The sequence below is a fragment of the Mytilus galloprovincialis genome, chromosome 9 (genome assembly GCF_965363235.1).
Source record: "Mytilus galloprovincialis chromosome 9, xbMytGall1.hap1.1, whole genome shotgun sequence".
NCBI classification, from domain to species: Eukaryota; Metazoa; Mollusca; class Bivalvia; order Mytilida; family Mytilidae; genus Mytilus; species Mytilus galloprovincialis.
This window is the reverse complement of record NC_134846.1, coordinates 76,025,201-76,050,358: the sequence shown is the minus strand read 5'-3', so window position 1 is coordinate 76,050,358 and position 25,158 is coordinate 76,025,201. Positions and strand designations below refer to the sequence as shown.

The 25,158-nt window shown below is 30.3% G+C and overlaps 1 protein-coding gene across 21 annotated transcripts in view; it reads right to left on the bottom strand.

Annotated features, from left to right (window-relative positions):
• The window catches only part of LOC143045964 (calcium-activated potassium channel slowpoke-like), a 76,155-nt gene that overhangs the window by 23,371 nt on the left and 27,626 nt on the right, over window positions 1-25,158 (bottom strand). For 4 of the 21 annotated variants that reach the window (XM_076218839.1, XM_076218834.1, XM_076218831.1 and 1 more), the window contains exons 6-18: window positions 24,840-25,010; window positions 24,014-24,105; window positions 22,481-22,591; window positions 17,471-17,576; window positions 16,821-16,973; window positions 12,764-12,919; window positions 10,067-10,179; window positions 9,312-9,470; window positions 8,591-8,667; window positions 6,611-6,646; window positions 3,147-3,194; window positions 1,881-1,956; window positions 1,270-1,374 (exon numbers count right to left, since the gene is read on the bottom strand). In XM_076218839.1, the coding sequence (XP_076074954.1) occupies window positions 1,270-1,374; window positions 1,881-1,956; window positions 3,147-3,194; window positions 6,611-6,646; window positions 8,591-8,667; window positions 9,312-9,470; window positions 10,067-10,179; window positions 12,764-12,919; window positions 16,821-16,973; window positions 17,471-17,576; window positions 22,481-22,591; window positions 24,014-24,105; window positions 24,840-25,010 (1,403 nt within the window). Of the gene's footprint in view, window positions 1-994; window positions 1,013-1,269; window positions 1,375-1,880; window positions 1,957-3,146; window positions 3,195-4,616; window positions 4,641-6,610; window positions 6,647-7,610; window positions 7,659-8,590; window positions 8,668-9,311; window positions 9,471-10,066; window positions 10,180-12,763; window positions 12,920-16,820; window positions 16,974-17,470; window positions 17,577-22,480; window positions 22,592-24,013; window positions 24,106-24,839; window positions 25,011-25,158 lie in introns of all 21 variants that reach the window. The other 17 variants (XM_076218843.1, XM_076218846.1, XM_076218845.1 and 14 more) reach the window with 14 other exon arrangements.

Genomic DNA, 25,158 nt, shown 5'->3' with positions numbered 1-25,158 from the left:
ATTCACAAGATCTTGTACACACCACACAGACATTATAATATTATACAAGATTATTTACAGATTTTCTTATAGTTTTACCAAGGATTTGAATAGCAGAACAAATACTATACAAATCCTTGGTTTTACATAAATACTATTCTACCATGCCACAATTACTTTTGTTGCTCTTAAATATTACATGTCTTGTAAGAGTTAATTACCCTTATAGGAAGAACATTTCTTTGACAGGTTTTGGAATACAATGATAGAAAAGACTATGTACACTAGCTAGAACTTTTTTCAAACTTTCTAATTCCCATTCAAACAGATATTGTCTATATTATCATGCTATGAATGTTCATTATGGCCTTTAAAATCACCATGAATACATGTGTTGTTGTAACATTTATTAAGTGAATATTACACAATGCTGAGAAATTGCATATATATTAGGTTTTTATCGACTAGAATTTTCATTCTGCAAAATATTAAGCTTAAGCATTTCTTAGCAATGATGACTGCTGAATATTTTTTTTATATATAAAATGTATGTGTCATATCATAACCCCTTTAAGAACCATTCAATTGATTCAGTTATGTTGGCTATTCCGTCCTTAGCTGTTATATTGTTGGTCATTTGTTGCTGCTTACAGTCTCTACCTATCTAGTAAGGTTTTGAAGATAACTAAAGGTAACAAATAAATTGTCAAAAATTACCATTTTTAGGACAGTAGCCCCTTAATTGTGTTGGTTCTGTTGCCTTTTTTCTGGCCAGGTGAGCTAAACACAAGGTAATTAACTCTTACAAGAGATAACTAACATCTAATCTGTAATGTACAAGCAATCTGCTCTTTCTTATCAACCTCTTAAGATACCTGTACTGTGTTGTTGACAGTTTGATTAAAAGAGGAAAAATCAGAACATGCATGTTCAAGAACATTAGCAGGTTCCAAAGTTATTATTGATCGCATATCTATGTACTGACAGGGAGGGATCAAATATCACATAAACATACCAATGGTTTCTTTTAACACTGGAAATTTAAAGTCAAAATTTTAAAACAAAAAATGTCTAATGCTAGCCATCATTTCCATATTATTCTATCATCATTCCGTTATTATTTTGTTTAATCTAGAGAAATAAAAACTCATTATGTTGTCAATATATGACTTGAAATGATGTTAATGGCAGGGCGTAACTTATAGAACAAATATTTTAAGCATCTATAAGCATTCCAGCCTACTGCATGTACAAAATCAAACATTTTCATGCTTTTTACTTGATCTTTACATTGCTAATCTGGGACCCTTTAAGGAAGCAGTACTTTTCCCTTTAGCAAAAGGAAAGGAGAAAACATTTGATATTTTGTCCTCGCTTTCGTCAAACTCATCTGGACTGTAAAAATTCAGACAAATTAACATTACAAAAGCCATCAATAAAATTTTATAGAATAAGAGTATTATCAGCTATAGAAGAAACACACATTCATAGATAAATATCCAATATTTGTAATAAAAAAATGCGAGAAATCATTGAAAGCATCTAATTATATGCTGTGTAAATAATTCATCTGTTAACCAACTTTTTGCAAGTTGTCAACGGTATTTAGATTGTTGCAAAGGCGTTTAAAAATCTAAATGAAAATATCAAATTTGCACAGATGGGACTCCAGAAAAACGGTTAACAGATTATATTTTTTATGGTCATAAAACAACAAGATAACAAAGTACCAGTTTCTTACTTCAATTTAACTTAAGTTAGGTTTCTTTAACATCTTATTTATTCTGTAGATGATTATGCAGTAGTTATTGATTGTTAACTAGAAATATTTATGTAGAAACTAAAGAATTTTATTAAGAGTGTATGATTAAAGGGAAATAACTGCTGAAATATTTCCTTACCCAGCATTCACTGCAGCATTTGCTTTTGTTGATGTTCTTCTTTCTTTATTTTCTTTATTTATCATAGGATTTGCAGCTAAAACAGACAAACAAATATGTAAAAGCTAGGTCAAAAGCAATATTATATAATTTAAGAAACAAAATTATTTGTAACACACATAAATATTTATTTATTTTGTGAAAAAAAAATCATGTTTGATACCAATTTATCTATTAAATTATTGAATATCAGAACATAATTAAAATTCAAGAAATTTGCTTTGGTTCATCTTGTATTTACATAAACTTTAATATTGAAAATATAGCATTATTGTTTTAAAATATTCTGATATTATAGGTTTGAATAAAGAGTTCCAATTGCAATAAATAGAATTAGCTAAGTAGACGGAGAGAGAGTATTTTAGTACTCATTCAATAAATATTAAATGTAAGATTTATCCTTCTATTACTGATTTTAAAACAAATCTCTGGATTATATAATAAACTACAGCTATATTGTATGCTTCCTCACAAACTGAAAGTGACATTTAACTCCAACAACCAAACACTCAATACAGGTTAAATATCTTTTTATGCCTAGCCTCCCATTGATTTAATACGATGGAGATCATCATAATATATCTATTGTCGAACTTCTTTTGATTATCTGTTTATAGAGCTAAACTTCTTATGAATGCCAATCTAAGATATGTTTTGGGGTCGACTATTATAAAACCACTAACAGTTTTAAAGCATGATAATCAGTAAGAAAAACTTGATGCCATGAATGTATACATAAGAACTCTGACCAAACATAATAATTTCAAAAGCTTATTTAACTTAAAAAATATTTCCAGGTCAGGGAAGAAATGAAAATGACAATAACCACCTTGAGAAAATAAACTCTTTTAATCAAATGTTTATGTTTTTTTTATTTATGCGTATTCATAAGAAGTATCATTTCATATATCACCATCAATAAAACAGCAAAGTACAATTTATCCAAAAATGAAATACATTGCAGAAGAAACAACTCACAAATCTGGCAGAATAAGTGGTAAAAATAATGTCACCTATATTTGTCAATATCCTTAATTCAAAGTTCTCTAAGTGAATGACCAACACCAAAGTATGTATAAGATTGGTGTTTAGATATACTCAACAACATGACTCTATTTATATCTAACTTGTTAGCTCTGTTATTCTATCTCATACATGGACTATATATTTTGTTAATAGTTAGTAGAAGCTCTTTGACTAGTTTAATATTATGCTTTTTTGACTCACAAGCTAGACCAACTCTGCTTTTTTTATATCGTTTCATCCGATGCATTGCTATAATATAATAAGGATAATAGGCAATCTTTTACTACAAAGTTTCATAACTACTACTGAAAGAAGTATAAAATATTTTTGTTCATTTGGAACAACATTTATTTGTGTTTGATACTAAAAATTTATATTCAGAAAGATTAAAGATCCCATAAACTTTTTAATGCAAAGTTTGAAGCTATCAGGTAAAACACAGAGCAACTATTTTCCACAAAGCCTGGAAGCTGCCACCCACTAATAAACATACTTTCACATTTCTACTTTGCGAGCATTCTTTTATATATATTCAAAGCAGAACATGGTTTATACAGTTACATACTATTTGAAAGCATTCTATATTACACTGAGACTGCAAATAAATGTATAGGTCAAAGTCTTTTCAATAATAGGTAATATACATGGCAAGGTCAGTAATGCTGAAATCAACTGAAATAAATGTCGATATCTGTGTGAATAACATTGATGGTTCCAATTTTTCTGCACCAGATTGCTTTTGACAATACATGTCTCTTCAGTGATATTCAAGGCCAAAATTTTTGAAATCCAAAGCTCATTAAAAAGATGAAAACTATAATCCAAAAAGATGTAAACTATAATCCAAAAAGATGAAAACTATAATCCAAAAAGATGAAAACTATAATCCAAAACGATGAAAACTATAATCCAAAAAGGGCAAACATGTATAGCCAAAGTTGGGCAAGGAATCAAAGCTTTACATGAATGTCTAAAATCATTTCTAAAATTTGGTTACAACAAATGTTTGTGTGACTGTGACCAGTTAAATACAGAGGAAAAATTAGTTTAACATAATTGAGTGTGTAGGAACAAAATTTAGTGAATATCTTCACATGTGGTGAAATCACACATAACATACTGATCATAATAAAAGATAATTTTAAGATATTGGTGTTGTGAAAAAAAGTATTCTAATCAAGAAACTAAATATTCATTTTAAAATATCATAAATGTTCCCGAATTCCTGGGCACTTCTTACATAAACTTAACTCAGAAAAAGGTAACTATCCATTGATGTCCATGTAACAACAAGTTTTCAAGGTGGGAATCCTTATTTGCCAGGTTTATCCAAAGTCAATTTTAAAATATACTTTCATGCAATATCCTTAAAAATGAAAGTTTCATATAATATTGATGTAAAGGAGAATTGTGTAAAAAAAACTTTTTGGGGAATCTTCTGTTTGTGAAAAAAATAATAATTCATTTATTCAACCACCATTTATCAAACACTTATTATGGATGCATACTTTACTGTACACTCGTTTTCTCCAAAGCTCAGAATACAATTAATAAACTTACAAATAATGTAAAGCTGTTATATAAATTTAACACACTGTTACAACAATATTCTTCATTCGTACGTTTGTTAGACTATTAGTATTGACTAACAGAACATGCTTGAAATCTCACCACTTTCAGCTATTGCAAATTTCCCTGTAGTATAATTATAACAATTTGCTAGCAATAACAAAATATTTTTAAATAACTCAAAATTAATGACAAAATATATGGTGTTTTGCTATTAGTGACATTACGTGAATGACACTTAGTAACAACAAATTAGTGACAATCATTCAAGTAGACTTATAGGTGTCCCCATGCCTCTCACCAGTTCTTAACAAAGCTTGTGTCCCTGTTTAAAATAGAAAGTGCTACTGCTTAAGGAGGTAGACCTAGGTTAAGGGAAATAACTCTTAAAATCATCAGCACGTTTGTGTCAACCATTTTCAAAAACATATTCTAAGCTTCTAGGTTACATAGATTATTTTCAATCTGTTTCAGATAAATGCTTAAAATACATTGATGAACTTGACTTTTACAAACGCTTGACTGATTTAAAGAGTTATCTCCCTGAACCAAGGTCTACCCCCTTAAACTTTTATTTCTAATTGTGGCAGAACTATTTGATCTTTTATAGGAATTGTTGGGCTGCTATCAATTTATCAAAGGAATAAACAAGAATGTGTCCTCAGTACACGAATGCCCCACTCGCACTATCATTTTCCATGTTCAGTGGACCGTGAAATTGGGGTAAAAACTCTAATTTGGCATTAAAATTAGAAAGATCTTATCATAGGGGACATGCGTACTAAGTTTGAAGTCGATTGGACTTAAACTTCATCAAAAACTACCTTGACCAAAAACTTTAACCTGAAGCGGGACAGACGGACGGACAAACGAACGGACAGACGGACGGACGAACGAACGGACGGACGGACGCACAGACCAGAAAACATAATGCTCCTAGGTGGGGCATAAAAATAAATAAATGCATAACCCTAAAATGAAAAAATGTTGAGTGAATGAGAGAAATTTAACACCTTGTCTAAAAATTAATATCATGTCTGATCATTCCCTATGATATCGGAAATTTTGGACTTGCTGAGCATATTCATTTTAAAAAAATTGAGCTTATACATGTAAGTTTGTTTATTTATTTATTCTATGATTTTTAAAAGTATTCAACTACAAATTAAAGTCTGAAATATAAGTACTATATGAACATGGATAAAAGAGTATTACAACATCCAATATCGGACAAAATAAAAAGCTAAGCCTCTTTTGCAAACAAAGCCAGGTTGTATTGCGTTATCAAAATTAGCCTTCTTAAAATAATCTAAGCCTTTCCTCCATATTCAAATAAATTAAAATGCATGCATAGATAATTACCCTATACAACATTAAAAGAGAACATTTTATTCTTACTAGCTGCTTATAACCAATTTTACAACCATTTTAATAGTGAAGCTTAGTACCAAGACACTCACATACACTGTGCAGTTTGTTATTACAAATATCAAATCACAAAAACAAAATAGATGGAATAAAACAAACCTTAATAATCATTGTTTATGTTTTATGTAAAGAAGTTTTATTAACAAGTTAAATTTGTTACCTTATCAATTTAAAAAAAAAACACTTTTGATTTTAAAAATCTATGCGAAATTTCATTTCTTAATATCTTTGTATATTTTCTTTTCATTTCTTTGGATTTTTGTTGTTGTTGTAGAAATATTGCAAATTGTATTACAAAATACTTAAATTAAGCTGACATTCATTTTTTCTTGTAGTCTTAGCAGATTTATATATATTTTAAAAAGCCAGAAGTTGCATAAGCATGCAAAAAGCTAAAATCCCAAATTCCCAGAATAAAAAAAAACACACTAATACCACATACATCTTTGTTAAAAAAATCTGTTCAAATTAACAAAAAATTCTTTGCAAGATAATACAACATTAAAAGAATTTCACAATACTGAATCTTATTGTTTTCAAAACAATTAGCAACTTTGGCCGTACACCACATTTATCATAAATAAATATTAAAACTTTTAAAGGTAAAAGAAAGAAAGACATAAACAAATGAATAATTTAACAAAAGACAACATGAAATGTTAACAAACCTATAACAGCTGTTGCTCCTTTCTTGAATAAAGCCACTGATAGAAAATAAAATCAAAGAATTATCTCCCTTTCTTAAATAAAGCCACTAATAGAAAATAAAATGAAAGAATTATCTCCCTTTATAACTTGGAACTAAAAATAAGACTGAAATTGATGTTTTGCTTTTTGTTATTTTTATTATTCAAGCAGGTATCAACACATTTAGATTTTGAGAAGTGTTATTAAAAACCACTTTGGTTATTCACATAATGGTAATTGAACAATGAATTATAAAACTTCAAGGATCAAGTGTTATACAAAAACTTCAACATGGACAAAACTAAGCAGGATTAAAAAATAACAAATTATTCCCTCTCAATTATTTGAAAATACCATATATGAAATGATGTCTGATGGACTGTCATTATGTATCTTATTACTTTAATAGTAGTATCAAATAAAACTAGTACTGTGGATTCATATATTTTCATGGTAACCAATTTTCGGGGATTGAGGAAAACTTGCATTTTCATGGATATTTGATTTCGTGGTTTTTCAAAAGTCTACATAAACTCCTATACACAATTTGTAATTTGTTGGACATTTGAATTCATGGTTTTGGGGTTACCACGAAATCCACGAAAAAATTGGTATCCAACGAATAATAATGAATTCACAGTATACATGAACTTTATCTTCTCATACATAAACTTATATTTTTGATTAAAAAAATGTTTTTGTTGAGAGGCACAAGTAATGAGATTCAGGAAAAGTGTAATCCATGCTATTTCAATTTAATCATATAAAGTTTCCCTGGTAATCTTAGAATTTAAAATATGTTTTAATTAAGCTGAGGTTACCAATTAAATATAAACACCATGCACACAAATCTTACTTTTAAAGACAGTTACATGATAACCTTTGTTTATTGAAAGTTAAAGGTTTGGCGAAAACTCAGATATGATTGGACGTAAGCCAAGATGTACCAAAACTGTTCATGCTATATGCCACACATATTACCAAATGACATAGAGCACCTATGTCCTCCCAATAATAGCTGTGCTACAACTAAAAATTGGTTTCCTTATTACTCAATCATGAACTGTTGATTCAATTAAAATGTATACCATGTCATTTGGTAGATCTAAAGCTTATCATAATAACCAACAAAGCAAAACATCAAACACAAAGCATCTATAAATAGCATTGAAATAATAATCTATTCTTATCAATTAACAGCATCTATAACTAATCATAGACAAATTAATGTCACTGAATCTATGAAAAATTTCTTTATCTATACACAACATTGAACATTCAATTCAGCAATTCTTTTTATACTAAAAACAAAATCACTTGATTCTTACCATTTTGACTGTATATTTCCACATGAAGATGTTTTAATTTGTAATATTTTTCTGTGTGTGCAAAACAGTCTAACTAGATCAACCTATTCTAGCTTGAAAACTAATGAAAATATATACCCTTTATAGTGTAGAAACAGAAAAATGGAGAGGGTTCAGTATCTTTAGACCTGAATTTAATCCAATCCTTTTAATTGCCTGTATGAATCTTAATATCATATGTGTTTTTATTTCTCAATGTATTTGTTGTTTTTCCAATGTAAAAGATATTAAGGATAGCTTTGCGTCCTCACAAAACCAATTTAACCCCACAACATCCCGTTGGGCCTTTCTCAAAGTCAGGAATTTTATGAGACATGTTTTTGGTACTTATAGAGATTTTGTTTTAAGGTAATTTCTGCTTTCTCCATCATTTGTCTTACACTTAGTCAAAACAAAGCCTGCAGTGGTATGTGTCCATTGTTGAAAACCTTAAGGTGAAGTCTGTTGTTTTTATGTGTTTAGGTTGCTCATCTTATGTTTTCCCCACATCTCTATTTATATCTATTATTAAGATATTTTAACTAAGCTATATTTCTTCTTCAACAGTACAGGTAATTTTATAGACTTAAATAAAACATGATTGATAAAACTTACATGGTCTGCACCGACATTTTTTGATAGCCCTAGCTTCTTTCAGGGCTCCATGACAGGCTTGACAATAATAAAATGCTCTGAAATAATAAACATAGAAGAGTGCATCAAAAAGCAAAATATTGAACAAAAGATTTTGTTTCAATTTAGTTAAGTTATAAACTTAAAATGTATATCAATGTTAATATGCATAGCTCTTTTTCTCTGTGAGTAATTTAGCAATAAGATATAGACATATAGATATGAGGGTAAATATTATTACATGTATAATCAGGAAAGTTAAGACAACAGCTAGACACGGTAAACAGTACAACATGAATTAGTATCAATGCCAGTACATTGCATAAACTGTACAGAAATGTTCTATCTCCTAACATGTACTGTCATACTGACACTAATTCATTTTTGAAAGGTCTTCTAGAAGTAGTATCAGTACAGAATATATACACATGTCTTGAAATCCTTATATAGAAATGAATAAATCTATTTTTTTCTTCTAATTCTAAGTCAATTTATACTTTCTCCAATTTGTCTGAGTTTTTTTTCTCATATTCAACCTGTGGTTTGTGTTCCTATTTCTTATTGGTCGAACTTCAATTATAATTTATTTTTTGTAATTTGCTATAGTAACATTGCAAAAGCTGACCATTCCTGAAGCAATCTCAAGGAAAGAATACTACATGTATTCCAAAATTGTTCTTTGCTTCAATTTACAAAACTATACCTTTTAACTTCTTCAGCAGATTCAGCAATGAAAAATCCTTGTGTAGCATTTTCTATTTTGATCTTGGATCCAGGATTGATAGCTAGAGTGCTCTCCCTTCCATCTTCTGTACGTACTTCAATAGCCAGTAATAGTAATTCTAATTTGGAAAAACATAATCTAAAAATAGAAAACAAAAGATTGTGCAGCAAACACAGACAGAGAATTTATTTAAAACAAAGTTGAGCTTTTGTATGTTTATTTCAGTTATTTTTTTGTTGCCAGGTTGCAGTTTCAATGACATTTATATGAAAGTTTTATTCATAGACAATTAAGATCTAGGAATCCTCCCTCAAATTCTGTAACAAAAGTTGGGGAATTTTTATATTTCAATCAATTCAAAACATAATGTGATTTTGATCTAGAGTTGACGGCTTTTAAATCAAAGATTTTTTTTGTTACTTTAGTTTAGAGAATTCTTCAGTTCTACAATGTGATTTGGACTTTTTAGGCACGTTCTGAATTTCAAGGACAGGAATACTTTGTATAATCACTCAAATCTAAAGCAGCATGGTTTTCCCTTTTTAAATGGTTTTACACTAGTCATTAAAGAGGGCCCTGTACAGTTTGATGTGAGCAAAGGCTCTGTGTTGAAGGCTGTACTTTGACCTATAATGGTTTATTTTTACTGACTAATGCTTGGATGGAGAGTTGTCTCATAGGCACTCATACCACATCTTCTTAAATCTGTAAACAAGCTTTAATGTAATACTTACTCAGCTGCTTCTGGGAATGTCATACCATTAAAGGAACTAGATAAATATTCAGTGTACATCTCCATAGCTGTTCCTCTCAAATAGTCTTTCTGCCAATCAGGTAACTCCATATTCTACAGTAGATATAACTCTCATGGTCAGTTTGGTAATGTTATGTAATTAAAACACACTTTTAATGTTATCCTCCTATTCCTTCCCCACAAAAATCTTTTCATGATGTTCATATTCCTTTTAACTTATAAAGTAGGTACAGTTGTATAAAATAAAGAACATTTTCACCTATATATCCTGATTTAAGCAATTTCAAATCAAATCTACTTTATTTAAGGAAACAGCAAGCGTTTGGGTTATGGGCTTGGCCAGTGTTCATTATAAAAACAAAGGTAAGCCTGCTACTAATCCTGATTCTCATTATTCACCTGCTATGTCAAATATAATTTTCCCTTAAGTCAAAGATAATTTCAAAGGGGGTAGTTGCAAAGCAAGTGTATTAGTTAATGCTTTTTGTGTTTGTTTAGTTTTTTTTTGTTTGGGTGGAGTAATTGTTTTTGAGACCCTGCTTTTTCCTATTGACTTTGAAAGTTAACAGGATTAATGCATTAGTAATGCCTTATAAAAAATGAAAGCCACCTTTAAAATATCAAACAAATTGTATGGTTGTCACTCTACTGTTACTTTGTTTTTTTACAGTGTTTTACAGAACAAATAAATGAACAAACAAAAGGACATTATGACCTAGTCATGACAGCCTGTAATAGTACATAAGAACTATTCAAAGAAAATCCACCTAAAAAAATCAACTTTTTAAATTTGAATAATGTCATACATTCATGCTTTGATAAAAAAAATATATGATATCTCTTATCATTTTTTACTACAATATTTGAATTATTTTATCATTAAAATGATGCATTAGTCATTAGATTTACCAATACTTTCAATGCTGTAATATCAAAATCAACATAAAATCTAACATATATTCAGAACCATATTCATATTATTTTATTGATATGTGCTTAAAGTAATTAGATCTACTTCCTTTAATGAAAACCTACATAACGTACATAATGTGTGGATCAATACACTGATTTAAACTGCTACAAAAAGTGCATCAATTTTATATTAAACTCTAAGGTCTCTCTACTGGAAAATTCATGCAACTTTTTGAGCATTATGCAATTTGAGAAAAAAAAATCCTAATTAAGTCTGAGATGTAAATTTTTAATGGTAATAGCTAGTCAATTTACTTAATTAGCCTTTGCATCTGCTAAATCTATTAGGAATTTATGCAAATTGAAAGTAGCCTTTTAAAATATTTATTCATTATACACATTGATGCAGTGTAACATGTTGGTTTATTTGATTTTGCTTATAACACAAATATTATCTTGTTTATCATAGAATTTAATAAAACTGTATATCCAACTGCAACAAATTCACACAAAACATAATTATTTACTTTCCATACAGTGCAATAGTAAACAGATATGTGGGCTATACACCTATAAAATAGCAACCATATGACACAAAGAAACAAACAAAGACATTTGGTCTTCAACAACAGAATGTATCTATAGAAGATGTCAAGCTCTTAATCAAGAAAATTTATGAAATACGTTTTCTGTCCATCAAAAGATTGATGTTGAGGTCAGATCTTTTATAGTCAGAATGCTGAGTTCATTCTCAATTTAGCTGACTATTTGACCTATGATGTGGAGACTTGCCTATCATTGAAAAATTTATGTTAACCCTTTCATGTTTGTTTGTGTTTTTGGGTTGCTATTCATTAAAATTTCCCCAAGTTTCCATTATTTCATATTTAATCCATACCATGGCTTTTATCTATAAATATATATTTAAAATAAATTCCTTTATAAATCAAATAATTCTGTAATAAGTTAACAGAGTAAAGGCAACACAAATAAATTAAGCCCATGCCATCTGATTTATTGACATCCTACAATTTCTACAAGATCTCTTATTTGGAACTTCAAATATCATTATGTGCCACATAAAACCCATATAAGATGCATATAAAAGGACAAAAATGAGGAGGTTTTAATATCATCAAGATCAGTTTTTGTATGTTGGAAGATTACATGCTTTTATCCTTTACTACTCCATATTTTTTCATCTAATTTTTCACGATTATAAAAATAAAAATGTGTCCAAAGTACACAGATGCCCCATTCGCACTATCATTTTCTATGTTCAATGGACCCTGAAAATGTGGAAAAATCTCTAATTTGAATTAAAATTAGAAAGATCATTTCATAGCAAACATGTGTATTAAGTTTCATGTAGATTGGACGTCAACTTCATCAAAAACTACCTTGACCAAAAATTTTAACCTGAAGCTGGACAGATGGACGGAATAACGGACGGATGGACAAACATACAGACGGACGCACAGATCAGAAAACATAACGCCAAATAAATAGGACATAAAAATTAAGAACAAGGATGGAAAGACGAATGTATGATAAAATCAACATTCCAAAACACAAAGAATTGTGGTTTAAGAGTGTTCATATAGTATCAAAGAAAATTGTGAGATCTAAATGGTTCATTTAATCATTTGAAATATTTCTTGTGCGATGGTATCACAGTTCAATTTGAATTTTTCCTAATTTGAATTCCAAGACTGTTAAATTAAATACACATGTTAAACTCTCCTATGAATAAATATATACTTACAGTTTTATCAGACCTCATAGTGAAGAGGTTTGCCATTAAAGTAGAGAATCCAGGAGCCAAACAACTTTGAGCTATAAATCCTAGCTTGAGTTCAGCCACACATACAGCATCATCTCCTCTCTTCCAGTCCCAGCTAGGAATATTCAGTAAATAAGCCTTTAATAGAAAGTATTGTCAGTAGAAAAATAATTGTAAACCTAAACAAGTACTTCTGTTTTGAAAATGACCAGGTTCCTACTTTTGCTATGGGAAACTGTGGAACTCATTTTGGTAAAAACAGATGTGCAGTGGCACATTAGACTGAAAAATAACTAGACATTTTATCAAAAGCCAATCACATGTTTTAGGAAACCTGCAAACAGATGATTGTTTCCCCATATAAAAGATACTTTCAATTTCAACCTTCTGCATTGTATAAATAGAGAATATCAAATGGCTTTTTCAATATCGCATCTCTCTGGGCTCTTGGGATTATATTGGTGTCTCGGGTTGATATGGTGTGTGATATTGAAAAAGCCATATCATATACACTTTATTATATACATATACCTCAAGTAGATGTTTTTTATGTGACATGACGTCATACAGATAAGGAGGTTTGAAATGACGTCATACAGATTATAGGTTTGACATGACGTCATACAGATTAGTGACTGCAATCGATGATGTGACGTCATACAGATTAAAGATGTGATAAAGCTTTTGCAATCGTGCTGATATCGATATCATCACAGGTGGCTGATACAGCACGCTTGTCTTTGATTGTATTACACATACAATTTGTCTGTATTTACAACTATGTATATAATAAAAATACATATTATCTCATGGTTGTGTCCCAGTTATTTTTTCCCACAAGAATTGATATTTCCTGTATCATACTGACTGAGATGTGATATGAAGAAGTGATACAGAAATGGATTAATAAGGTAAGCCTGTCCTTCAAATCAGCATTAATTGTGATTCAAATTTGGGACATTTCCTTTCACTAACAGTTAGATATCAAAATTCACAATGTTCAGTTTTTCTACTGTGACAAAAAACAACTGTTGTAAATGTAAAAAGACAATATTGATGCAGTGAATTATTATATCTTTATAATTGAGTTGCTCACTGAGAATTTGTATGGTGCAGCCAATCCTCTTGTCATTTGGACTATCTGTCATTCTGTTCAGACAAACATGTTAAATCTGCTTGTGTGTTCAGTCATAGTCTAACTTGGGATTTAACATTTATCTTTTATCTGTTTTGTTTTTAAGTATAAACAACCTTCCCTTTTCACTAAATAACATGTAATTGATCTAGCTGTGTCTTTTTTGCACTGTTACGATACTTTTTCATTATTTGATCCTATAATACATAAGTAATTATCAAAGGTGTCGTTTTCACGCCAAAAGTTCATTACTATTTGTTTGTCTTGAGAAGTTGAGTGTATATTCTTATGAATAAAATATTAGAATCCTGATAGATAGTAACTGATTAAAATGAAAGTGATAAGTCTGTATACTATTGATCAGACTTAACAATTAGCCACACAGCGACCAAAAAGGCAATTTTCTATGTATATCTAATTAAATCTACAAAAATATTTTTAACCAGATGCTCCGCAGGGCGTAGCTTTATACGACCGCAGAGGTTGAACCCTGAACGGTTGGGGCAAGTATGGACACAACATTCAAGCTGGATTCAGCTCTAAATTTGGATTGTGATTAAATAGTTGACACAGCATAGGTTTCTGACACAGAATTTATGTGTTCTAATGAACTTAAAATTTTTGTTTTCTCTTAGAGCAATTCACTATGCTGTTGAATATTAATCCTCTCAAAAAAATGTTTGAAGAAATTTTCTTTTTTTTATTTATGAAATTTCAAATGAGAAAAATTGAACCCAATTTTTTTAATCACATCCCCCTTTCCCTTATTCCAAAACTAATCTCAATTAAAATTTCTAATGGAGTTTGCAACAATAACTACTCATTTAAATACATCATAAAATATTAAGATGTAAAAAAACTGCTTGTTATCACTGAATGGTAAAGATTATTTTAATTTATCAGTTGGTAGTAAAAAGTGAATATACATTGTATATTGTATATAACAAAGATTTAAGTTGATTCTGGACAAAGAAAGATAACTCCAATTAAAAAAAAATCTTGCTATTGCACAATATTTTGCAATTAGATATTTCTTGCTTACTATTCTGGACAAAGAAAGATAACTCTAATTAAAAAAAAATTTGCTATTTCACAATATTGTGCAATTAGATATTTCTTGCCATTGCGCAATACTGTGCAATTGAAAAGACTTGCTATTGCACAATACTTAATATAATAATTTTAGATCCTGATTTGGACCAACTTGAAAACTGGGCCCATAATAAAACATCTAAGTACATTTTTGGATTCAGCATATCAAAGAACCCCAAGATTTCAATTTTTGTTAAAATCAGACTAAGTTTAATTTTGGACCCTTTGGACTTTAGTGTAGACCAATTTGAAAACAGGACCAAAAATGAAGAATCTACATACACAGTTAGATTTGGTATATCAAAGAACCCCATTTATTCAATTTTTGATGAAATCAAACAAAGTTTAATTTTGGACCCCGATTTGGACCAACTTGAAAACTGGGCCAATAATCAAGAATCTAAGTACATTTTTAGATTCAGCATATCAAAGAACCTAACTGATTCATTTTTTGTCAAAATCAAACTAAGTTTAATTTTGGACCCTTTGGACCTTAATGTAGACCAATTTGAAAACGGGACCAAAAGTTAAGAATCTACATACACAGTCATGACAGTTAGATTCGGCATATCAAAGAACCCCAATTATTCAATTTTGATGAAATCAAACAAAGTTTAATTTTGGACCCTTTGGGCCCCTTATTCTGTTGGGACCAAAACTCCCAAAATCAATACCAACCTTCCTTTTATGGTCATAAACCTTGTGTTTAAATTTCATAGATTTCTATTTACTTAAACTAAAGTTATTGTGCGAAAACCAAGAATAATGCTTATTTGGGCCCTTTTTTGGCCCCTAATTCCTAAACTGTTGAAACCAAAACTCCCAAAATCAATCCCAACCGTTCTTTTGTGGTCATAAACCTTGTGTCAAAATTTCATAGATTTCTATTAACTTAAACTAAAGTTATAGTGCGAAAACCAAGAAAATGCTTATTTGGGCCCTTTTTGGCCCCTAATTCCTAAAATGTTGGGACCAAAACTCCCAAAATCAATACCAACCTTCCTTTTGTGGTCATAAACCTTGTGTTAAAATTTCATAGATTTCCATTCACTTTTACTAAAGTTAGAGTGCGAAAACTAAAAGTATTCGGACGACGACGACGACGCAGACGACGACGCCAACGTGATAGCAATATACGACGAAAATTTTTTCAAATTTTGCGGTCGTATAATAATGTTTAAAAACCAATAGAAACGCTGAAACAAAATCAATGTTTTACTAAATTAAATGAACATTGGAGATATTGTGTATGTCAGGTAGTTTGGTCCAAAAACCAATTCTGTTATACAAGTACCTAGTCCTAAATATGTTCTTGTTTTCATAAGTCATCATTATTTGTTTCATAAATATAATGTGAATAAAATATTTATTAAACAAGAATGTGTCCTCAGTACACGAATGCCCCACTCGCACTATCATTTTCTATGTTCAGTGGACCGTGAAATTGGGGTAAAATCTCTAATTTTGCATTAAAATTAGAAAGATCATATCATAGGGAACATGTGTACCAAGTTTGAAGTCGATTGGACTTCAACTTCATCAAAAACTACCTCGACCAAAAACTTTAACCTGAAGCGGGACAGACGGACGAACAGACGAACGGACGAACGGACGAACGAACGAACAGACGGACGGACGGACACACAGACCAGAAAACATAATGCCCCTCTACTATCGTAGGTGGGGCATAAAAAGAAGACCGTACTATGACCTAGCTATAATGGTTTATTTTTGCAAATTGTGACTTGGATGGAGAGTTGTTTCATTTGCACCCATACCACATCTTCTTATATATAAATGATTTTTCCATACCTTATTATGATACTGCATCAACTGTACAATAACCTTGATATCTGCATGGAAGTTTTTAATAGATATGACCCTCATTATGTTAGCAGCATCTTCCTGGTCTGGGTCGGTACAGTATTTATTGGCTAGAACTAAACAGGCATCAGCTGACTGGATCTGAATCATAAACAATACTAAACATTTTTTTAATTGTCCTTTTTTCATGGAACATTGACTTGAAAAAAGAGATAAACTGAATATCAATGGATTTTTTCTCTAAAAAGTCCAGGACTCTCAGCTACATATTATTTACATTTCAGGAGTGTCACCTTATGAGGAGATTGAAGAAGAGAATTTCCCTCATGTTAAAAGAAACATAAATAATCTATAATTATTTTTAAGGAAAAAGCAATTTAATATTTCTTTCTACCTACCCCGGTTAACATTGAAAAATTTCATGCAAATGGAGAAGCTTATATGAGTATTAGTCTAAGATCGAGTTGAGACTAGAGGCATTAGGCCTGTGTTTATTCTGAGACTGAAGAGCCCTTTACCATATTATGATTACTGGCTAGACAACTAACACTCAATGACTATGTTTTAATATATTAAATACAATTTCACTAGGCAAATAGCACTTTTAATTTGGTATATCAATATAAAGTTGTATTAACCTTTACTCGCTCTAGATCATTGGCATCCATCACTGTTCCCTGGAAAAACTCTACTTGTGTGAAGTGTCTCTTTAATAAACCTTCTAATTCTAGATCTGGCAACATTCTGTAAACAAATTATATTAGAAATAGATTGAGCAATCATCTTAAGTGTCTATAGTGTTAACATACACCCACAGAAGTCATTAAAACATGTAATATGTTAAACTCTGTTTATTCTTAGTGCTTTATAAATTTAAAATAAGGGATAAATTTATTTTTGTAGGTATCAAAATATCTGGATTGAGTCTGGACTTTTCTTTGATGTTTGATTTTTTTTTTTCCAAATGATGCATATAAACATATGAAAATTTATATTTTGTTAAACATCTAAATTTGTGGTTTACCTGTACCCACTAAACCACGAAATTTGGTGTCCCACGAATAATAATAAATCTACAGTATGGAACCTAAATTTAAAGCAATATCAGATACCAAACCCAGATCAAATCAAACTGTTTCACATATTGGAAGGTGTCAGCTATTTTGAAGCCTCCTTTAAATTTTGTCCTAATGTTTTTGATACATTTCCCTAGAACCATTGTAACCAGATGTAACTACACAGCATTGAGATGGGAGCTATCTCTGTGGGCCCCGCTGTTAAAACTTGTATCTTAACCATAAGACATGGGGTTGTCAACTGAAACCAAAGTATTTGACCTTGACCTTTGACCTAAGAAATTGTACAAAAAAAATATGACACCCCTTCTGGTGTTGGCTAAAATACATGTCAAGTATAAAGTATGAAATGATAATGGTTCTCTAGATATAGAGTAGACACAATTTGTTATGGAAGACAGACAGACTGATCATATAGTATAGGGTGAGGGCCCTACTTAGTCTTCTTAGTAATAGGTTGATATTAAAAAGATTCCTTGAAGACTTAAGCATTTTTATTGATCTAGACAAAAGAGTTTTGAAGATTCCAAGGGTTGACAATCTACTGTTTATTTCATGTGTTGTTTACTTGGAAAACACAATTATGTCTCTATTAGAGGTCGGTCATTAAAGACGTATCAACCGTATCATATACGTTGATGTATCCGCATCTGCAGATATACAAAAAAACAGTATATGATCCCGAGCTTGAATTTTATGTACTTTCAATAATGCAAATGGGAGACTGATTAATTTCTAATGCAGAAATTTATGAAACAATAAGGAAATTTCGAGTTTTTGTGGAATATGTAACCCTGCTTTTAAAGATATTCCGGATAGTTGGAACAGTTTACAGGCACGATAGGAGTGAATACAGTAAAAATCGTTTGTTTGTGCATGAACTTGTGCTCACGTAGAATCAAATTGTTAATTGACAAATAGAGTGATACTCAGTTCTTTCTGTTTATGATAAAATCGAAAATGAGCAATATTCAAAGTTCCTTACATGTATATAAGTAGTACATTTGATTTTTTTTGGTGTTTATTCATATAAAATCTTGAAATATTTTTTGAACAAGATTATTAAAGGATTGTGTACGATATTCGTGTACCTGCCTTACATTGGCTCCTATTTAAGGGCACGTAAAAGTAGTTGATGGATCCCCTTATTTTTTTTGTACAAAACACCATTATCACAAATATTGAAAGTGTATGTTTGATTGTTTCGAAGAGATTCCAATTAGTTTTTTTTAAATGAAGTATGGTCTTATGAATAAGCGAGGGATCACGTGATATTTTTTTATATATTTGCAGATGCGGATACGTCAACATATACGATACGTTTGATACGTTTGTAAATGACCGACCTCTAATCACAGCAAACTTTATACTAAAAAATCTGTATTGCCATATTACCATTGTGTAGTAAATAAATATGTGTAATTTTCAATAAAGAAATGCATGAAAATGACATGTTAAAAGGAAGAACATATTTTGGCAGTACAACAAACAATATAAAAAATGTACACCAGTGCAATCAGATATAACTGTTCATTTCTCATTCTTATAAATGTCCATCATCTTTGATATCAGACTGATTACTGCACCCATAACACATGATTAGCCTTGTAACTTTGTACCAGAAATTGGCAAACATTTATTAGTCAATTCTTTATGTACCGATTTTTTTATATAACGATGTGAACAAATCCAATAATGAGGTAATTTCTCCTGGCTTTAGTCAATAACCAAATGACAAAATGACAATTATCTACCTTAAAATAGTTATACAAGAAACCGAAGCAGATGGCATCCTAAGACTTTATGGGATTAATGTTGGTCTAAGGAAACTTATTGATGGAATTAAGGAAAATAACACACTCATTCCCTGGTCAATGGCTTGTTTTGACTAAGTTCTACCTTTAAAAGTCACACTAAATTAAAAAAACAAAAAAAACACCACCACAAGCAAATAATTAGTTTTCCTCCTTGTAAAACTCTATTATTCTAATGAAATTTTCATCTTTAAGAAAAATCTATTCACAGTATTTTTATCATCATTAATGGAAAATTCCTATAACTCCTTTTCATGAATTTATAAATATAAAGAACAAGGTAAAAAGAAATGAGCTCCATCCTCCACTTTTGTAACATTTGCAGAATTTTTCTGAAGCTAATAGACCACTTTCTTCTTATGTCCTTCACCGGTAAAGTTAGTCAATTATGTGTGCCTTTATGACATCAATTACCAGATAGAGGTGATAGCCTGTATCCCTGCACTATTAAAGTTCGTCAAGCGTCCTTGTGGTCATTATTATGCAGGATAAACTATTAATAATGTTTGTTTCATAGGTACTTAATCACCCTTCCATAATGACAGCAATGCTGATTATCAATTATAAGAATTAAGTTAGCTGAATAATTTGAGCAATATAGAATCAGATTTTTTCAACCACTGGCTTAACATGGGAAGAAAGTGTCTACAAGATGCACCTAAATGCATGAATGATGTTCACTATAAAACAAAAGATTTTGACAAAAAAGCAACTAACTCAAAAGTGGTCTATTAGTTAAGTTTAGTTTAGAATACCTCTAAATTTGAATAGCAAGTATCTGAATATACTCATATATTCCTGAGTATTATGATTAATTTATCAATAAAACCTCATATAACATTTCAGGGCTTATTATGAGCAAATTAATTTTATTAAAATGTATGTTATCCTGCACTTTTAGAAATATACTGATTATGCGAAAAAGTATTTCACTTTCATACATGATGAATAAATTTCCTAGTGTAATGGAATGAGAATAGATTTGATATATACAGACACTTATTGACATTTTGCAACTAAGATTATTCAAATTATAGTAAATTGTAAACTATTTCAGAGCATTTATTTGTACAGAACAACAATATCAATACTGAATGTCACTAAAGATGGTAATCATCATCAATTGTAATACAGCTTTTTAAAGTTCTAAAGCCATTTATTCTATATGACTAGTCATGTGGGAAAAGCACAGAAGTAAAAATAGTTCCCGTGATATTCAATCAATGCTATTTTCTTCTATAGACCTTTCCATACCATACATATTTATTTCTATACAATTAGAGTTATTAATTGCAGTAATTTTTTATTGATAAAATAATCGTATTTTAAAAATTAAAATCAAAATGACCTTAGTTTAAGTTAGACCTATGTCAATTGTCCTATTATTCTATGGCTGTAACAGTACATTATGGAAATTAGATCCAATGCTATAACTGTAATAGTGCATTATGGAAATGTATTTGAATCAATTCTATCACTATACAGTGCATTATGGGAATGTATTTGAATCAATTCTATCACTATACAGTGCATTATGGGAATGTATTTGAATCAATTCTATCATTATACAGTGTGTTATGGAAATGTATTTGAATCAATTCTATCATTATACAGTGTGTTATGGAAATGTATTTGAATCAATTCTATCACTATACAGTGCATTATGGAAATGTATTTGAGTCAATAATTAACAATACCTATGTACTGATATGGCTTACTGAAAAGTATAGAGGTATTTGGAATGCTTTAGAAAGATTCAATGCAAGAATAGAATTAAAATGTGTATATAAGCTTAAATCCTGTAAGTCATCTTATGGCCTTGACTTTGGCCAAGTGAACTTGAATATCAATAAGATTCAATCTTTCCCTGAAGACATATAGCATTTGACAATGAATGATTAGAAATAGGATGTTGGACTAAAGCTATACAGTACAATCTCCTTTCATGTAGTTTTAAAACTTGAAATCTGACCTTGAAATTCATTCTAGCATTAGTAGTCTGGTAACCAAGACATGGAAAATTGCAAAGTATGATATGAATTGGAGGGAAGACTAGATCTCTTTGATACAAACAAGTGTACAACAGCACTCGAGTGTATACATGGACAGAAGGTCCAGTTACTATGTATCCTTTACATAGGTTCATGTATTGCCTAGAAATAAAATTTGAAAATTTGCTCTTCATTTAACACATATGTTTTGCAAACTTCTCTTTATACCTCTACTTTGCATGAAATTATTAAATTTAAGGTGTTTTTTTCTGATAGGTCAGGGTTGAATATTCATATACAATGGTATTGACAAAACTCATTTAACACTATTACTGTGAATTTATTTTCATGGGTATCATTTTTTGTGGATTGCTAAAAACTTGAATATTTGTGGATATTTGATTTCGTGGTTGTGCCTATTTCTGTATACAAATCCTATTGAAAAGATGCTATTTGTTGAACATTTGAATATGTGGTTCACCTGTACCCACAAAACCTTCGAAAATTTGGTATCCAAAGAATAATAATAAAAATATCAAAATTAGGAAATGATAAGTTGTCTATGGTTGTAATACCACATTTCTCTGAGTACTCTCTATTGAATTCTTTTCCTTCCAATCATTTGACAATGTTGGATGGACTAGGTGACACTTCTCCATATGTTGACTACTTCACATCTTACATCTTTAGTTTGCTTTTGTTATTTGTTCTAATCAGTATTTACCACACACTTCCTTTATTTCACCAAGATATTGTTTTCTACTTACTTGTGAACAAAGACTATTTCCACATCAACATCTTCTCTGTCTTTGTGTAGGAAATCATTGAGGAAGTTGGAGACTGAATCAAATGTTATATGGCCACACACCACTATGTGCCTAAAAATAAAGTGACAAATTATAAGAATAGAAGAAGTTGGATACTGAATCAAATGTTATATGACCACACACCACTATGTGCCTAAAAATAAATAGACAAATTATAAGAATAGAAGAAGTTGGAGACTGAATCAAATGTTATATGACCACACACCACTATGTGCCTAAAAATAAATAGACAAATTATAAGAATAGAAGAAGTTGGAGACTGAATCAAATGTTATATGACCACACACCACTATGTGCCTAAAAATAAATAGACAAATTATAAGAATAGAAGAAGTTGGAGACTGAATCAAATGGTATATGACCACACACCACTGTGTGCCTAAAAATAAATAGACAAATTATAAGAATAGAAGAAGTTGGAGACTGAATCAAATGTTATATGGCCACACACCACGATGTGCCTAAAAATAAATAGACAAATTATAAGAATAGAAGAAGTTGGATACTGAATCAAATGTTATATGGCCACACACCACTATGTGCCTAAAAATAAATAGACAAATTATAAGAATAGCAGAAGTTGGAGACTGAATCAAATGTTATATGGCCACACACCACTATGTGCCTAAAAATAAATAGACAAATTATAAGAATAGCAGAAGTCAGAGACTGAATCAAATGCTATATGACCACACACCTAAAAATAAATAGAGGCATTTTGAGAATAGCAAAATGTGGTTTTGTTTTCAAGTTTCAAATGCTAATTTTTCCACTGACTATTCACACATATAGTTTATTTACAGAAAGAGAAATGAATATGACCTACCAAATAGACTATTTATCAGGTTTGTATTAACATGAGCAACACGACGGGTGTCACATGTGGTGCATTATCTGCTTACCTTTCCTGAACACCTGATCGAGATCATCCCCAGTTTATGGTGGGGTTTGTGTGGCTTAGTCTTTGGTTTTATATGTTGTGTCTTGTGTTCTATTATTTGTCTGTTTGTCTTTTTCTATTTTAGTCATGGCATCATGTCAGTTTATTTTCGACTTATGAGCTTGAATGTCCCTCTGGTATCTTTCGCCTCTCTTTTACAGAAATGTGGATCTTCAGAGTAAATGAATACTCAGTAAAATGTTATGAAAGGATTATATAATGTCAAACTTGGAAAATATATGACTCTTTTTCAAAACATTTTCATTAAAATTCTTGTATTTCTCAGTGCAGTAAGTGCTGGAAGTCAGAAAGGTGATATATTAGATGTAGTGTTTTTACAGATAGGTAGAATAATAGATAACACAATAGGATTGATTGCTCACAAAGTATAAGTTTGTTATTGATACAAAAAAACATCAATGTTTCTCATATCAAAGAAATCCAATAAAGGTTTATAATTGACAAACTTTATCTCTCTTTGTCAGATATATTGCTAGTGATTCATGTAAATATCATATTCCAACTCCACTTACTTTTTGCCTCTTTCTTTTTTATATGATCCTCCATAGACCTGTCTCCTACCAAATATTTCCAGTAATTCAGGAACAAAACTGGCAAACATACCCTACAAATTATATCAAGATATTTATTATAACCAATGATTAAAATACAGACTTGGTGGGACACACTGCAGCCCACATTTAAGGTGGACAGATGGATGCATGTTATATACAGTGAGGACAGAAAGTTTGCAGCTACAGTGGTAAAATCTTTATATGTATTTAGAAAGTAACATGTACAATTACAGAAAAAAGGCATATATATTAAGATATTTCTGAAAACTGTGTGCTTTATGACACTTCTTTTTTTCAGAAGAATATTATAATTTTTATGTTGTGTGACAGCTTTGAAGAGGATACAATAGCTTTGTATATTTGGATTCAATTTGACAGAATTTGGTAGGTTTCTATTTACAATTTAGGCAACAGTTCCATTCAGTGATGATAAATCGGTAGAAATCATTTGATCCAAAATTACAAAACAGTAGACCTGAGTAGTCATACATCCATGGCTTTCAAATTTCTTCAGCATAAGCTTTCAAAATAAAAGTACCAGAAAAGAATTGTAGAAATCAGTTTGCTCCAGAATTTTAATAACAAAATGAACAATTATATTCTAACTACATTCAAAATTGACAATAATGGTACTCATTTAATTTATATATCAAAGATTGAAATACTACCTAAATATTTTACATGGAAAAAATAATTTGACTTTATCCAATACAATGTACCATGTATTAAAATATTTTCATTGGTTTATGTTCTATGTAATAGAATATTTGTCTAGTTTACTTACAATACTTATCATTATAAAGAGGACAATAAAGATTCGACCAATATCTGTCTTAGCACTAATATCACCATATCCAACGGTTGACATGGTAACCAATAGAAAGTATAAACATTCCCAATAAGACAGACTTTTAGCATTTTCAAAATTTCTCCATGGATCACCAGAATTTTCAACCTGAAATGAAAGGAAATATTAAACAATCTTCAGTAACAGATGAACTTTTGCTTAATGTGATAAAATGATTCCAAAATTTCATCTTCATTCAACTTTCAATTTAAGTAGTTCCTATTTTCCATAAATTTCAAAACTACTGATTACTCAA